Source organism: Lepisma saccharinum, chromosome 1 (genome assembly GCF_977018435.1).
Source record: "Lepisma saccharinum chromosome 1, izLepSacc3.1, whole genome shotgun sequence".
NCBI classification, from domain to species: Eukaryota; Metazoa; Arthropoda; class Insecta; order Zygentoma; family Lepismatidae; genus Lepisma; species Lepisma saccharinum.
The window spans coordinates 167,506,907-167,525,109 of NC_139229.1; the positions used below are offsets into that span (position 1 = coordinate 167,506,907).

The 18,203-nt window shown below is 36.0% G+C and overlaps 1 protein-coding gene across 1 annotated transcript in view; it reads right to left on the reverse strand.

Moving 5' to 3' along the window:
* LOC145986931 (far upstream element-binding protein 2-like) overlaps window positions 1–13,371 on the reverse strand; it is a 31,231-nt gene extending 17,860 nt beyond the window's left edge. Inside the window, exons 1-6 of the mRNA XM_083121396.1 lie at window positions 13,263–13,371; window positions 9,190–9,466; window positions 8,502–8,646; window positions 6,664–6,861; window positions 2,147–2,194; window positions 1,357–1,428 (exon numbers count right to left, since the gene is read on the reverse strand). Of these exons, the coding sequence (XP_082977522.1) occupies window positions 1,357–1,428; window positions 2,147–2,194; window positions 6,664–6,861; window positions 8,502–8,646; window positions 9,190–9,466; window positions 13,263–13,371 (849 nt within the window). The remainder of the gene's footprint in view (window positions 1–1,356; window positions 1,429–2,146; window positions 2,195–6,663; window positions 6,862–8,501; window positions 8,647–9,189; window positions 9,467–13,262) is intronic.
* Window positions 13,372–18,203: the final 4,832 nt, after the last annotated feature.

Genomic DNA, 18,203 nt, shown 5'->3' on the forward strand with positions numbered 1-18,203 from the left:
AATTTTAGACTTGCAGATCTTTTGGTGGCATTTCAACCACGTTTTAACATTTTTGTGTAGAATATCTTCCATTAAGAAGCTGGTTCAAGAAAAAGTGCAAATTTCTTTCCATTTCTTAATCTTGGCCAAAAAAAACAAAAACAACTGGATTTTTAAGTTTCCAGGCATCTGGGTATATTTTCAATATATCCTGACTTGGCTGTTACGCCCATAGGTTGATTTCCTCAAAAGTTTTGAAGGTTTTCTAGGTGATTTAAAAATATATGATCAAGAATCTACTGTATTTGAAAATTGTTGAGCTTAAGAAATTATCCAAGAGGATTCTTGTTTATAGAAAATCCAGATTTCAAAATATCTGATATCCATTTCGGATGCAACAGATAATTTGGATAATACAGCTATCTGGATATCAGATATCCTGATATCAAAGTATTGAGATAACCTGTGTCTGCAAATGGCTATTTACTTTTTCAAGTTCAGCAAGTTATTCTGGGAAGAATGGTCTGGAATTAAGAAAATAATTACCATGTAAAGGATCAGGACATCAAACAATGTTACATTCTTAACTGTAACCCTTTTACATTTTTGTTACGGTGGAAAACTGCATTTACACTGACCTTAGTAATGTAGATATAGATCTGTTTTAGTTTAAAAAAAAAAGGTAAACATTTAAAAAATCTGCTGAGAATCCATAAAATGAATAAACAGATAGATTAGAAGAGGACTTTGAGAGAATCTATACAGTAGAATTAATATGACAATATGCGAAGAGCCCCAAAACAGATAAATAACAAACTGTCCAGAGAATCAATACATTCAGGTATTTCAGATAATTGTATAATCTGAATATGAAAATATCAAATTTCGGGATAGAAAATTATCACAAAATTTTGTGTTTGGTCATCTCTACATGCTATACATACATATGTAAAAAAAACCTCTGTCAGGGTTTACGGGCAATCAATTGAATGTTGCATTGCATCCTTAACTTCATGCACGCACCTATCAATAGTCACATAATAATCCTAAGTCAAAAACTTCTGAATGTACATGCACGGGTTTCCTTAGATAATAAATAAATTATACAATTAGAGAATATAAACATGCAGAATGGAGTGTTGCACAAAATGAATGCCAGAACATTAAACTGCACCACAGACAACACTCCTTCAGATGCCTGAACATGCTAATACACAATTTCAATGGGAAGGAAATCAATTTTCAAAACAAAAACAAACTTCCTTCAGCATCAGAAAACTTGTGCGAATCTCTGGCATGTAAGGAGATTTGCATTACCGAGAAACAATGTAAAACATGAAACGGCTGCAATTACTGAACAATACTTATAACCCCTACCTCTGCTGAATCGGGACCACCTCCGTATTCACTGAATCCTTGGTTTGGCCCACGTTGACCACGGGTAAAGGCCTGATGAGAAACGAAACTATCAAAGGACAAAAGCAAACCATGCTCCCAACATCCAATGCAGGTATTGGAGAAGGGATAGTTGGGAACCATAACTACAGTTCCCACTACGTAACACACTTGGGGACAACACCCTAATTTTTTTAAAAAATTATGCAAGTTGCTCCTACTTATGCAGCTAACCAAATAGACAAAGCAAGCATGTTATTCATCATTCTTAAAAATAGCACATGATACAAGTATTAAGCAATAAAGCTACATTCTTCAGAGCAACAATTTAACCACAAATTTCCTTAGCATACAAGTAACCTTTATACCTATTCAAATTATAACAATCTGGATGTGAAAATAAGTGTACTTCAACTACCCTACAAGAATAACTGCATAGCACCCAAAATACACGTCCTCCAGGCACACCTTTCAACAATATGAACTAATCCATTTATTGACAAATAGGCCTGGATCTACTATACAAGTGATTTTTTATGCTCTTTCAATAACATTAAAATACATTCTTAATGTCACATCATAAGTATGTTTCATAAAAATGCCAAAGGCAAGCAGTGCACAAAAAATGACTAAAAAAATAGGTGACGAACTTCTATAATCTGTAAAATTCCTAGCTGGTAAATCAAGCAATACATAAAACTTTTAACAGAAGTCATACCTTTTTCATCAGACATTACAAGGCGAAATAAATAGTGCTGAAGTGAATATTTACCTGCATTTCTTTCTCTGCTATCAGGTCATACACAAGCTGTTTTGCATACTGGAAGAGGAAAAAATAAAAACAAAAATTATTCATGAATTCTGGTAATTCAAGGCAAGGCCAGGTTTAGCATTAAATGCAGGAAAAAACACTAAACTAAGCCCATTCTGCAAACACTACATGTATGTTACACCCACAAATGCACAGAAGAAATATGTAAATTAGCAAAGCTCAGTCAGGATTAGTTGACCATCTAGTAATACTCTTATTTTAATATTTCATGTTCTTCATGTTAAGTATACAGTGAGTCACATAATTATTCGGACACACAGTAAATTTCTAACGTTTATGAGCGGGAAGGGAGTGAAATCTGTGTACAGCGTTGAAGTTGATTTTCGTTTAAAAAATGTCATGTTGGTCGATAAAAGGTTAAAAAACGAACATCAGCAACAATATAACGAAGGATGAATCCCTACCGTTGCAAAAATAGTGCCACAAAATTATTCGGACACATAGTAAATGTTAACGTAAGTTTGCGATACAATGACAATTTCGATTTACGAATTGATTCATACTCTGTTCATATATATTAACTCTGGTTTCCTGTAGGTTTCTGTAGCAATTACGATCGCGTTTTGTTTAACAAAGTTGTGATATAAGAACATTTTCTATGTAGAAATGGGGCGAAGAGGAAAGGAAAGTTCATTTGAACAACATCAGTTAGTGATATGGCACCACGCTAAGGGTAAAACTTACCGTACAATTGCCTCAATGTTGAAAATGAAAAAAAGTACAGTTGCAGATATTATTAAGCGATTTAAAGATGAAGACAGGATCGAGTCCCACGGTCATACAGGGAGACCAAGAATATTTTCCCCCAGAGAAGAGACAGTAATCTTGAGGAAAATTAAAGAAAAAACAAAGATGAGTGCTCCATTGGTGTGTGCTGAGATAGCTGAGGAGTGTGGAAAGCATAGTCATCCTAAAACTATACGAAGAGTGCTCAGAAGGGCAAACTATCATGGCCGTGTAGCCAGGAGAAAGCCATTTGTAAGTAAGCCAAACAGGACAAAAAGACTGGTGTTCGCAAAGGAACACTTAGGAAAGGATCAGACATGTTGGAATCGGGTAATTTTCACTGACGAGAGTAAATTCAATATTTGTGAGTCAGATGGGAGGGTAACAGTGTGGCGTAAACCAAATGAGGAGCTCCGAGGGAAAAATTTGCAAGCAACAGTGAAGCACGGGGGTGGTCACGTAATGGTTTGGGGCTGCATGTCGGCCCAAGGCGTTGGTAAATTGGCTTTCATCGAACAGACAATGGACAGGTACCTTTACCTTGACATTCTGAAGTCAAATCTAAAGACTAGTGCTGGAATGATGGGCATTCTTTGTAACTTTATGTTTTATCAAGATAATGACCCGAAGCACACTTCCCGCGTAGTACAAGAATGGTTATTGTACAACTGCCCAAAAGTGCTCCATCCTCCACCGCAGTCTCCAGACTTGAACGTCATTGAGCACCTCTGGTGTAAGTTGGAAAAAGAAGTGAGGAAAACACCTATAACCTCGAAGGCAGACCTCAAGGAGAGACTTCAACATGAATGGGCCAACATATCGCCAGTGTACACCAGAAAATTGGTAGATAGTATGCCAAATCGTTTATCCGAGGTATTAAAATTGAAAGGGATGCCTACCAGATACTGACATTTCTGTTCGTTGCTTTTCAAGCGTGTTTTCCTGTCTCTCCTTCCATGTGTCCGAATAATTTTGTTTAACCCACAAACAATGTTTGTTTTGTTTAATGAAAATATTTTACTAATATATTATATTAAACATAATTGAAGATAATTAACAGTGTGCTCATATTGTGTTTTGTTTGTTAAATAAATATTAAACATTTATCATCGTATTATATCACGACTACGTCAGTAAATATTCAGAAATCTTATCTGTCCGAATAATTATGTGACTCACCGTATATTTCTATAATACTGAAGTGTTGGCATAAGCAACATCTGCAAGAGTACGGCCATAAGTAGGGCCCGGAACATTATGTTCTATAAAACTGTAAAATATATATGTAATTATGTCAAAAATTGAAAAATATGTCAGAAAAAGGTAGAAATATTCCTAGTAAATCCAAAAATATGCACTACAGTACTTTTGAATTTCTCATAACATGGGATTCAGTATCTTCCAGGGAAGATAGACTAGGCTGGGGGTGGAGTATTAAATGAAGCCAGAATCCTGCACAACAATGAGTAGAGGCACATATTTTTGGTAAATAAAAAAGCAAAATAACGGTACAAAAACGGAGTCAATTTCGGGTTCAAAAGCAGTAAATAAAATAAAATATCGGTGTTATAGCGGTGAAAAAATGGATGAAAAGTGGTATATAAAAAGACATATTGGTTTTAAAATTGTGAATATAATCCTAAATTTGATTTAAAAACTACACTTATTCCACAGAATTAACATTTCACTTCTAATATCACATTTATGTAGTTACCAGAGTATTAAGTTTATTTCAGACTTCAGAAGGTGTCGCGTCGGTGAATAAACCCTGAATTTCGTGTTTAAGAGTTAATTTCGCTTCTTGCAGTTCATTTCGCATTATTTCGTGACAAAATATGGTCACAAAATGCATCTCACACCTTTCAAAAACATGAAAAATTAACACTACAATGTTTTTTTTTTAAATTTAGTTTTTTCATTAAAAACGAAATATGCATGCCCCTAACAATGAGATAACATCTTCCCTCAATAATGTTTCAATGAATATTAATTGTCAGCGGGATAAAAAAGGGGGCATTATTGTTCTATTTTCAGTTGGTAAAAGAAGACTGCAACTGCTTTTAAATTCTTCATTCGTCATTTCCTTATCCTAGCATCAATAATATGAACTATCAGTTGCGCTAAATATATGAAGAAAAATTAAATTATAAAACAACAGTATATGCAAGATAATTACGAAATTATACAGAAATATGTCTTATTACGAGAAAATTGAAGAAATTTGTAAAGAAGCAAAATTGGTAAAATATGTTAAAATATGCTTTATCAAGTTGGTCTACTTCAGATGATTTTCATCAGATATGTAAAGATCTCGTCCCAGTACACGATCTGATGCCAAATAAAAAATATGTTATAACCAAGTCCCGGGCCCTAGTCATAAGCATTGATTAGAATTTGCATTGGTTCAGACCTCAAGAACTGATAAACAAAATGCGCTATTATAAGTAGACCTGCAGCTTTATTGGTACAAGTTATAATACTTATCTAACACATCCTATCAGTTTAACAACTATAACAGAGTTCCTGCTTTTTATGTAAAAACATTTTCTTAGATATATCAAATTTCCAGATAATTCTGTAGTGTTTTCACTTACCCCAACTCTGTTTACACCTTAATTTTACGTTTCTCAAGGGACCGGGGTGAAGAAATTTAAAATTAAGTCTGAGCCAATGGTGATGTATTACTTAAAATTTAACCACTGATACCTGTAAACACTTTTCCAAGTTAAAAAAAAATGCCACACAATACTTCATAGAATTAATTCCGAAAAACGATGTAGAATTTAATTTAATTTTAGAAGGCCGAGTATTAGGATCTGAAAGTGACACCAACATAGGCTAATACTTTCCCCAAATCTGAGAATCTTGGTCCAGAGAAATGTCCTGCAACACTTCAATAGTGTGTCAATGTTATGGAAACTGCAAATTTCATATTTTTCATTATTTTTCTAACATCGTTGTGGGAAGACATGGAACTTGTAATACATTGGAAGTATGTGAAACTAGGACTATTCCCAACCAAAGCTGGTAGATTTCTATCATGTAATTCCAACAGTTTCACAGGTAAGCATGTACTTCATTTCAGTATAATAATTTGCTATCTCAAGTTTCTTTCCTCAGAAAATGATAATTTATTAAATTTTTAAGTATTTTGAATTGTTACAATTTACAGGCTGAAGACAATGTATCCTACCCCCTTCCCCCACATATAATTCTGTGATAAGCTTTAACTTTTAGGTGCCCAAGCGTCTCGATCGAGACGCTGTGTCCAGGTCGTTTTGAGAGTTAGCCCCCTCCCCCCGCCACATATACGCCGAATTTGCAAAAATTTCATATAGTCTGAATCTCTGGTTCATTGCGCGTACAACGGTATATCACTCATCTCTCTAGGGCAATTAGCTTCCGAACTACACTCATTTAATTGAAACTCTGCATTTTGCTCAAAATCGGCTTGGGCAACCGAGGCTTACTATTGAAAAAGGGCTTGGGCGTCAAAAGGTTAAGTGGAAATATGACATTAGCCCTAGTTACTACATAAAGCATATTTTTAACACTTTAGTCGCAAATCACTGTTCAACTTGTAAAAAGTTCCATATCCATAAGTGTACAGCCTTTAATTGACATTGCAGGTTAGTGGGAAAACCGGCTTATGCACAGTTGAACAACGAGACTAAAATATGATGTCAACCATACTAGACCGATCATTAAAGAATCACATGGTGTATCCTTACCTCTACTTTTTGAAGATCTCCACTAATTCTCAGAGGTTTCTCTTGTTCTTGCTGTGGACCATCCTGGATCACGACCATTTTTGCACCAGACTTCTCTTGAAGAGTCTTTATTGTTTCACCTCCTTTGCCAATTATCAGTCCAACTTTGGGTCCTGGTACCATAATTTCAACCTGGGTGAGGACAAAACAATTAAAATCCTTTTTGATTCATGGCTAAATAAAAAAAAAATGATGTTCTTTGGAAGATGGTGACTTCATAATTGTTCCTGTTCTCTGTTGCGAGAGTGTAATGAACTGTGCCTAATGTAATCTGTCCATCAGAATTCTAAACCTAATCTAAGGATGTACATACATACTTATTTGGACCTATTTCCAGGTTCCAGGAATTAAAGTAGCCCAATAACACCCGGGGCTCCTGAGGAAGAATGTGGAAAACAAGTTCAAAACATTGGACAGAAGAGGACGTTAAACGACAAAAGACTTTGAAGCACAAACGTTTTTCATACTTTTCAAATTATCTTATGCTGTTATGTGGACATTCATATTAAAAAGTGTTGATATACATGAAGTGTAAAAGAAAATTTTGAGCAAGAAATGAGGTGAAATAAAACACCCTCTCATATTTTTAGAGGTTACATGTGTACGTTCAGCTCATGAAACTGTACTTACAGGTTTGAAGACACTATTAGGCACTACCTGCTATTCGGTCTACCAGGAAACAGAAAACAAGATAATGAAAAATTCAGCATTCGGAGAGTGTGTCCTCTAGCATGTACACACATGAATAAGTATTAGCTTCATTATGTTGAAAGGTAGTACAAAGTTGCCTGTCCATATTGTACTGTGCCATGAAGGAACATTTAGCGGATGTGGCAATAGGGCCCCACACATTGACCTCTTGCGATTTTGGAGGTGATCAGCACAGTGCTCCAACCACCTTTACGTCCCCCGGGGTACCCATTTATTGAGGCTGGGTGAGCCACAGAGCTACTTTCTGCTGGGACAAGGCCAGAGAAATTCCAACTGACTAGACTACTGTGGCTCCATGTTGAAAGGCATGTGATAATTCTTATTGATGGCAAAATTTGTTCATAATATCACTAATTCTCAATTCCAACAAAACAAGTAAAAAATGTTTTAATTAAATGTATTACTGTTTCAATTATGCTTATGAACAAGGTTCCCCCTCATTTTGCCAAGACTTTCAGGTTTTTGGATATCTTTTCAAAATTGCCCAGACCTTTCGGTGCAACTTGATCCAATGGCGGACAGCAAATTTCGTGCAGCTCAAATGGGACACACTAGGAGTAGCCTTTTCGAAAATAATTTGATCCTGGTTAGATGTGTACTTTCCATGTCATATCAATTATAGATGAAAACTGAAGATTGCTGGTAAACCTGAGAAAACTTTTTTCTGGTCTTATTTGTACTGAATTAAGGATAAATGTAATATTTTTTTAATGTGCTAACTATAATCTATAAAGGCTTGCCAAAGTTTGTCCCTTTTACTTTCAAAAACCTTTATATCCATAATAATTTTAAAATTAGAATTTCGCAGTTATAGGCGATGTACAAGATATATCTGGCAGATAAAATTATTAGCAATGTTACCGATGACAGAAGAGAGATAAAGTGCCAATCCATCCCATCTCTATTTTCAAGAAATATCCGAGTAATGATAGTATTAATGATTATCACCAAAAACATATGCATAAATTATTGGTCATACAGCAGCAAGAAATCATAAAAGGGACGCCCTTTGACAAACACTTATCTTACGTACTAAAATTAAATTACATACAGCAGACATCTTATCCCAGAGGAATGCTACAACTTACCAGTGTGATTACCTGAGCATGATTGCCCATTCCTCCCATATCAGACATTCCTCCTCCTCCTCCTCCGCCACCGCCGCCACCTCCTCCTGGACCTTCCGTTCTACTCCGTTGATGTACAATATTCATTATAAGCTCCCGAGCACGACTGAAATATTAGTATTTATGAGTGAGTTAACATTCTTAGCACTATGAGAAGTAGAAAAAGCCACATTAAGATCGACAGTTTGAGGAAATACCAAAATTTACCTTTTGTTCGACGAGCTTATGGTATATGAATGGAACATCTGCTCTGTATATTCACAAGAAATTCAACAGGGAATTTCTTAAGTGTGCTGGAAGTTATAATATTTTGGTCTTCATATGCTCATCCAGAGTTAAAGAAAAACAGCCTGTGCAGCTAATTAAACAGCAGTAATACTTTTCATATTCAAAAGTAACAAAAATAAGAGGAAAACTACTAACAGATCTGTCAAGCATGTAAATCAAACCAATCTTATGTATAGAACAGCATATATTCCTTTTATGAAGCCACGATTTGAGCTAACAAATTTGGACAACAAACAACGGTGCTCAAATTATCAGGTACTAATCACTTGTCCTTTTCTTTGCAAAAAAAAAAAAAAACAATGCAGAAATTGCAAAGCTACCCTGAAATTGGAGAGGATTAAAAAAAAATTCATTTGCATACTCACTCAAGCCAACCATCTTGTCCGGGACCCGAATGTCTTCTGACTGGACACCACCAAGGCCGGCATGTGGGACTGCTGCACCCGGTACACGAGGTTGGGCAGCCTGCACAGCCTGTGGTGGTGTCTGTTGGTTTTGCGTTGGTTGCGGCGTTGTTGCACCTTGTGACTGTGACTGTTGTTGTTGCTGCTGCTGTTGCTGTTGTTGCTGCTGCCTTAACGCAGCCAATTGAGCACCACAAGGGTCATTCACTGCTGCTACCTTCTTGGCTTCAGGTTCTTAAAGGAAAACAGCAAATAAGCAATTAAGCTGCTGCCCTAAGTTCCTACTAAATTCAGAATTAATAGTATTGAAAATTGAATTAAAAAATTTTGAGCGATCGATTTAAAGAATCAGATCTTCTAAAGTACTTTTCTTTTACGTAGCAGGTTGCTTACTTTCGTCCGAGAACTTATATGCTTGTGTTCCTTTAAATCTGAGTGCCCACACTGTTGACAACACACACATACATCAACACAATTTTGGAAGGGGGTGAAAATTTACATAAAAAATCACATCCTAAATGAATGAGGATGGTTGCAATTGCTTCACTTCCTGCCGAAATAAATGGGTTCTCCTTATAAAGGAGGGCTAATTTGGAGTTTCAATAGACACTTTTTAAAAAATTCAAAGATTGCTATATAGATAGCATCAGTAATGTAAAAAGGAAAAGAACTGCAGTAGTTTGGCAAAGAATGATAATTGCTGATGAATGAACCACATGGACATGTTTGGTACAAACAAGATGTTATTCATGTGGATTTTTTTTGGAGTAAGGGTCAGAATTAATGCCCAGTACTACTGCACATTGATCAAGGATGACATATGGAATTCAATTCACAAAAATACTGAGAATGTTATCTGAAAATGTCATTCTTCATCATGACAATGCCCAGCCCCACACAGTCAATTTGAATGCAACAACTCTCACTGAAATGCACTGGGAGGTTTTGATGTTATGTTCGTACACTCCGGACTTAGCCCTCAGTGATTAGATTATCAGTTTTCCTTGAGCTCCTTGGAAAGGCAAACAAGAGGGTAGAAATTGAAGAACGATGAGGCACTGACACAAAAGATGTCCTGCAGTGGTTAAGACAGCAGTCAACTTCCTTCTACGCCCAAGGATTCAGGGAACGACAACTGTGGTTGGATGCTCTGTGGAAATACTTGAAAAACCAGCTTAGTATGGTGCTTGTAGGACTTTCCATTATTTCCCCTCGCAATAGAAATCTGGTCAACCTTGAACGAACCTAGTACATCAGAAATCAAGGGAATAGAGAAGGAACTAGGTATTGTCTGAAGTAGACTGATGCCACTCCCTCCACGAGGTTGTCTGCAAAATTTTAAACTGACACACGGAAGGATGTAATTTGGCATTTTGAAATGGTATTGCCACGCATTAGCAGCTCGTTCAGCTACAGATCAAGAAGGAACATTTCATAGGACAGTAACTAATTTCTGTTGGTATACTTGAATTTAAAAGTAAATTTGTCAGTTTTGGCTCACCGAAACAATAGGGATATTAGACAAAACTGATGAAAGGATACAATGCAGAAAACAAATCCCATGTACTGGCTGTGTTTTCATGTTCCAGAGCCTCCTTTCTTAGTGTGCTGTGGCATTACATAGAACTACCGGAATTTCATCTCTGTATAATGTGCTTGTTATGGAAAGAGGTCCAGCCTATACAGTCTGTTGTCATGGAAAGGACGTAAGGGTGATGGGGGTGTGGGGTGGCAATGTTTTATTGAGAAATAAGATTTAAAAATGCTATAATTGTGGTACAAAACAGTGGTGGGAAAAATGTTTCAGACTGTTCTGTGTGATAAATGAGAACAGAAGAATGTGTGTGTACATAGTTTGCATGAATTTCTTTAAAGCAAGGATGTAACAGACAACAGTGATACGCAAAAATGCAAGGCAAACACACAACCTCAATTGCCATGTTATGTGCATGTGAGATGTGGCAAATATTTTGCAAAAAGATGTGCACTTCATGGAAAACACAGGCATTTCATATTGTTTTGTGAATCTAATTGCATATTTTATCAATGGGGATGTCATTAGGAGCATGATCCTAAAAGTTACATCATATTTTGTACAATGCAAAAATTCAATCTAGGGCAATGCTGTAACGTTGTGGGTACAAAGAAATTTTGCGTTGAATGATAATTTCAATAAATTAAACCATGGGTGTGACCAAGATAAAGCTAATTTCATGTAATATGAGCTTTAGTTAGATTCCCGAAATAACAAATAAAAATATATAATTTGTGAAGGTAAATTGAGTATTAATCCATGGGAATATTATAGTTCACATGACCAAAGGAAATAAACTGTTCCATTAAGCATGTTCACAACATGAAATGGCCAACTTTAAGTTCTATTGGAACTTTCATTATTCCATATCAAATGAGCCCAATTTCCAAGACGAAATGCAGCAACTTGAGATAATATTGTCTTAAAGCTTGCCATTAAATAGGAATCAAAATGTAGCACAGCAGATTCACTTTTCCGTAAACAAAAGAATGTTGTGATCACATATACAGACGTAGAAACAAGGCAAGCAAGAAGAAAATTTGAATTCTTGCACAACCTAGTTTCTATTACAGATAAACAAAGAAAAGCTATGCTCTGACAATAGGAATGACCCAGACCCATGTCAACTATATGTTAACCAAATTTTCTTTAAACCGTTGTTGGCTTGCAAATGCTGAACACTGGTCAGAGTAAAAATCACAGTGTTTTGCTAGATTTGAGTCACCACCTACTTGGGCAAACAAGGCTAAATCCAAAAAAGACAAAACAAGGTAGCATAAACTACAAGAAGACTTTTTACTCATTTCCAGCCATCCCTAGCTATAGGAGGGCAAAACAATAGATGAAACTGTTTACTAACAGCAGTGATGCAAGTGGTATATCAACTTATGCCCCCCTTCCCTATACCCTTATAGGTCTCCAAAAAATATTGTTGCAGACATGTCAATTGAAATGCTTGCATTGTGCACCTGAAAGTAAATATGCTGTGCACACACTATTCTTCGACACAAAAATTGAAATTTCAGACAATTCACAAAATTTCTCAGTGAGTCTTCCATATATCACTAGAATGATCTGAATAAAATCCACATTCTAGCTGGTTTACTGATAATTTCCTAAATATGAATGTTTCATGCTTGTAAAGCTGCACTTCCTTACACTATCATGAGTACAAATTTCTTTTAAAACAATTCAAGGATTATTCTCAGCAACACTAATCAACAAATATTCTAAATATACATTAGTACAACAGTATGTTATAACTTTCCTGTCAGTTAAGTGAAAATTCTTTCTAAACAATTGTATCTGTTATTCACCTTGCACACAACATTTAAACTTTCAAGTAATATATACATAAGAAAGAATATAAAGAAGGCTGGCATAGTGGTGCCACATCAATCACCTTCATTCTTTCCTTTAACTAAAATATTTTTAACTGCACTTTTGTACCCTAAGGACTTATGCATGGAAAATTGAAACATTAGATAAAAACATGTACCTACACAACCTATAATACCAATGTGGATAATTAGAATTGTGGCAGTACACGTGATCTGCTTTCAACATATGGAGACTTAAAGTGACATTTTTTGGAAAGCATATTCTAATTTTCCTCAATTTAAAATGAGCTTTCTGCTAAAACCCAAGTGATGCTTCCATGGCCTCTTTCACATGATAACACCACTCCCAAAGTGGGAAACAACTTTAATGCATAACTCAAATGAGACTATAACATTTTAAACGTCCATGACATGGGTATTTACGAATAAGAAATGGGGACATTTGGTAATTACAGGTCATAATATGCAAGTAATCACAAACATTAGAATTTTAATGGAGAATTCTATCGTAATATATTTGAGAGAAGAGCTTTTGCAGGTTTTTCGATACACAATGTACAGGGTCTCTCTAAATTAGTTATACAAAAGTAACCGTTAATTGTGAAGAAATTTATGTGCAACAGAAATGGTTTATACATCAATGAATACAATATACCTTCAAGTTTATTGTCGCACGTCATTTGCTTCCAGTTGCTAGTTTCAGACGCTGCCACTGGAGGTGTGAGCCTTTGCTTATCTGTCAGAGGCATATCATACCTGGACATGCTTGAGAATTATCTAATGTCACAATTGCGTGAAGATGTGGGTGCTGATTTGCATTTTTTAAAGAAGTAACCGCCTACCTCAATCGTGAAGTACAGACTTGGATTGGTCGAGGAACGATTCCGTGGCCACCTTGTTCGCCTGATTTGACCCCATGGATTCATCTATCTGGGGTTACATAAAGAAAGTGTATTTGTTCCCACCATCTTCCCAGCAACGTCGATGAGCTATGGGTCCGAATAACACAGGCAGCTGCGACCATCGACACAGACATGCTTCAAAAGGTTTGGCAGGAAATCTAATACCGCTGGGACATTTGCAGTGTGATGAAAGGATCACATATTGAACACTTGTAGAGAAAATATGAAGATATGCTGTATTCATTGATGTATAAAACATTCCCGTTACAAATACACTTTCTTCACAATTAACTGTTACTTTTGTGTAAGTAATTTATAGAAACCCTGTATGAAAGAATAATTAATTTTGAACTATGTTCGTATCTATTTCATTGTGGAAAATATTTCTTGGAATCTATATTTCACTAAACCTAGGTAACTGTCAAGAAACAAACATCCTGTATGGAGGTACAAATGACATCTTCAACCTAATCCTCATAACTAGCCAAGCAGCTTACTTCAAACATTATGGATTAGCCCAACTCTATATCAGAAATTCTGGACTAGTTCTAGTTATTTCAGCAAAATTAGCAGCTAGTAAATATATTTTTGAATAAATGAAAATCGTCAGCATAGAAAACTGGATGGATATACAGCATAAGAGAAATTAGTAAATTAACAGGGAAAATTAAGCCTCAATTACAAAAATAAGCATCCTTGTTCACAGCGAAAAATAATAAAGATGTATGCACATTATCATGAATCCACAAAATTGGTATGAATAATGACAAAATTCCAAATAATATACAATATTCAAGCAAATAAACTTGAAATCAATGCACATTAACAATGCCCTTTAAACCTTATTTATTCCTAACTTCATTTCACAGATATTGGTATTTCTCATCAATGCCTCAATCTTCAACATGCTATTAAGTTTTCAAATTGGGTTAATAAACTTACAGGATTACCCCATACAACTAGATAACTTTAAAAACTACATACATAGCTTTCATATTATAAGTACAACAGTGTTACACATGTAAAACTAGAAGGGGGCAACAACATGCAATTACACAGCTTGCTTCAATAGAACATATTAGCAAAATACAAAGTTAAGACTTATTTAGTGTATTTTTAGAATTTAGAATTTAGAATTTCTTTATTCATGGGCGAAGTTCAGCCTGTGGCTGCTCTACCACTTAACCCGCAAAATCTACTACAATAAAACAAACAAAATACAATTACTACTATAACATACGAATTCCATTACATTTTCACTTTTCAGTAATTAACACACTAAAAAGATAAAAAACAATTTTTCTCATTCACACACATCAAAATGTTCATCTTGGGTTCGAATCTGATCATTTTTTGTTTTGATTTCAACGTAAGCATGCTGAATCTAATCATGTGTACTGAGGATTTGTCCTTGCTCATGTAGAAGTACTTTTGTTACTGCCCTTTTAAAGCTGTTATATGTCGCACATGAGGTAACATCTGGTGGCAGCGCATTCCAACAATATGCAGAAGCAGCTTTGAAGGATGACAGGAATATGGATTTTGAGAATCTGTCCAGATTAAGTTTCTTAGAGTGTCGAGTCGTGTAGTTGTGTATGTCGTGTCTAAATTGGAGTCTGTCGTATAAGTATGTGGGTGTTTTTGTTTGCAGAATTTTGAATATTGTGCAGGCCAGATGTAGTTTTCTGTGTCGTGTCATATTCAGCCAATTAACGTCATTTAAATAAGGCAGTATGTGATCCCTTCGTTTCAAGCTAAATGCAAAACGTATACAAGAATTCTGTACTTTTTGTGCAATTTTAGCATTCTTTTTTGTTAAATTAACACCGTAAACAACGTCACAGTAATCGAAAATTGGAAGAACTAGAGCTTGCATAAGGCGCAATTTAACATCAGTCGAAAGTAAGTGCGATGATTTATATAGTGATCTAAGTATACCATAAGCTTTTGAACTCTGAGACGTTACGTGGTTTTGCCAGTCAAGTTTCTCATTAAATATCACACCTAAGTTCTTAACAGTTGTGCAGTGTGGGTCCCTCTCATCATTAATATTAATTGATAACCCATTTATTTGAATTTTATTTAAGGCAGCGCTAGAACCAATTAATGTAAAGCAGCATTTAGAGGGGTTGATTACAAGACCATTAAGTTTACAACATTTGTAAATAGCATGAAGGTCACGGTTCAGGAGACCAATTGCTGGTTTTGCATTTTTGGGGTCTACTGGCATCATCAGCTGCGTGTCATCTGCATAACAATGAGGTACACTGTGTCGTACATTTAGGGGTAGGTCGGCGGTGAAGAGGGAATATAGAAAAGGGCCTAGAATACTTCCTTGCGCAACCCCTGAGGGTATCGTAAGGGGAGTCGATGTAGCTCCTGAGGGAAGCGTCACCGATTGCACTCGCCCAGTAAGGTAAGACTGGAACAATTTTATTGCTCCCGGCGATAAACCGTAGTAACTCATTTTTGAAAGGAGTAGCTGATGAGATACAAGATTAAACGCCTTGGACAAGTCAAGCAACACCAAGACTGCAGCCTTACATTCGTTTAGTGTTTGTAAAATGTCGTCTGTTACTTTCATGAGCGCCGTTGCGGTGCTGTGGGAAGGTCGGAAACCAGACTGTACTGCAGGCAATATTTGATTTTTGGTAACAAAACTTTCTATCTGCTTGTACACTGCTTTCTCGATAACTTTTGATAAGACAGGTAATATACTAATTGGTCGTAAGTCGTTCATGTCGGTCACGTGTCGTTTCTTCGGTAAGGGCAGGATTCTAGCCTCCTTCCATGCAAGGGGAAAGGTGTTCTTATCTAACGAGAAATTTATCAAGTGAGTCAGAGGTGAAAGAATGTGTGGAAGAATTAGCTTTATCATTTTTAGGTTTATGCCGTCTGTGCCACAGGAATTGGAACGGATTTTGGACACGAGTTGTGCAATTTCTACTTCTTTGACGGGTCGAAAGAAGAAGGTGTCGCCGTTTTCAGTAAATGTAGTTGTAAGGAAGCGTTCGCACTCTTCGAGGATGAGATCGGTTTCTTGGTTAGAGGGACTGGCGCTGTCAATAAAGTGGGTGTTTAACAGATGCGGATCATTTAAAAAGTGTGGGACACTCGGCTCCACCTTTCCGTAAATGCCACATTTCTTTATCTCTTTCCACATTAATTTCGAATCATGAACGTTTCTATTGATGTGGAACGAGAGGTAGGCTTTCTTCTCCTGTCTTATAACCGACGTGGTGAAATTCCGCAGTTCTTTATAATAATCCCAATGTGACGGATTGTTCGTCAGTTTATATTTTCTGAGAGCATTATCTCTAAGTTTCATTAATAGTTTGGTATTGTCGGTTACCCACGGTACTTTTTTCATGGCTATTCGTGCAGTACGTGTAGGGGCACGCTTATGGAAAATAGTCTTAATACCATTATTAAGAAAGTTTACTTTTTTGTCAATACTCTCCAAGTGCTTAATATTGTCCCAGTGAAAATGTTTAGCGTCCGTTTCAAAACTCTCAATATCGAACGATGAGTAGTTTCTGTACGAAATTATTTTGAAACGTTTGTCGGGTTTCTCAAGAAGGATCGTGATGTAAGTCAAACACCTATATAGTACCCGATAATCTACTGTTAAATGAAGCCATAGAAAATTGTCGCAGAGCCTCAAATGCATTTATTAAGGCCAACAGCAACTCAGCCCATCAAGCGTTTAATTTAGGATATATTCTCGATAATATTTTTAATCGCTTTAAAATTCTAAAGAGCGAACGAAAAGTGAAACACAGCTGGAAGCAGTGGTTTGAATTAAGAAACATTGGAATAAGTTTGAGACAAGTAAGAAAATTGAGAAAGTTTTTTCACGATGTACAATATTATCCAAAATTGTTACAGTGTGGCTTATCATTTAGTGATTTACCTGCAAAACTACCATCTATATTTAATGCATTCGTTCTTTTCCCAGAACAAAAACAGAACTTTCGTTAAAAGTGGCACACATATGCCACATGAACTTTGGGCTTGATGGTGATATGATTTGTAACTGTGTTATGAATCACAAAGAAAATTTTTATCCCAGCTCAAGTGTTTGCAAACGGCAAAACGCAGATAAGGCCGACACAACTTCAATCTCTCTCACCTCTGTGAGCAAATGTTTTTATAAACAAGGAAAATGTAACTAACCCGTGAATAAAACTGTATAATTGATACCTTCCCTTACCTTGTGAAATAAAATTCTATTCTGCACATTACTTAAATATTTATTTGTAACCTAAAAAACAACCACGATCATTTCTGACAGCGTAAACAAAAAGGCAGCCATCTTCTCCAAGCATAGTTGCCAACTGTCAAAACGATAAAAAACTAAAAATAACGAAAATCGAGTAAAACGAAAATAACGTAAAAACGATAACAACGATTATAACGTAAAACTTAAATTACGAAAATCGAAAAAAGCGATATTTCTTCAGAACGTTGTTTCAATAAAGATTAATTTCATTATGGCGCTTGCCGCTTGCATCAATGCTAAAATCAAGTGTTGCCGTCAAGTAGGCGCGTTAGCTCAGTTTGTTAGAGCCATGCTGAATGCTGATAACGCGGAGGTCGTGGGTTCGACCCCCATGCTGGCCAGGATATTTTTTTCTCACCCTTCGTCTCGACTTTCTCTAAATCGCAATTATATACTTTGCTTATCGCAATAT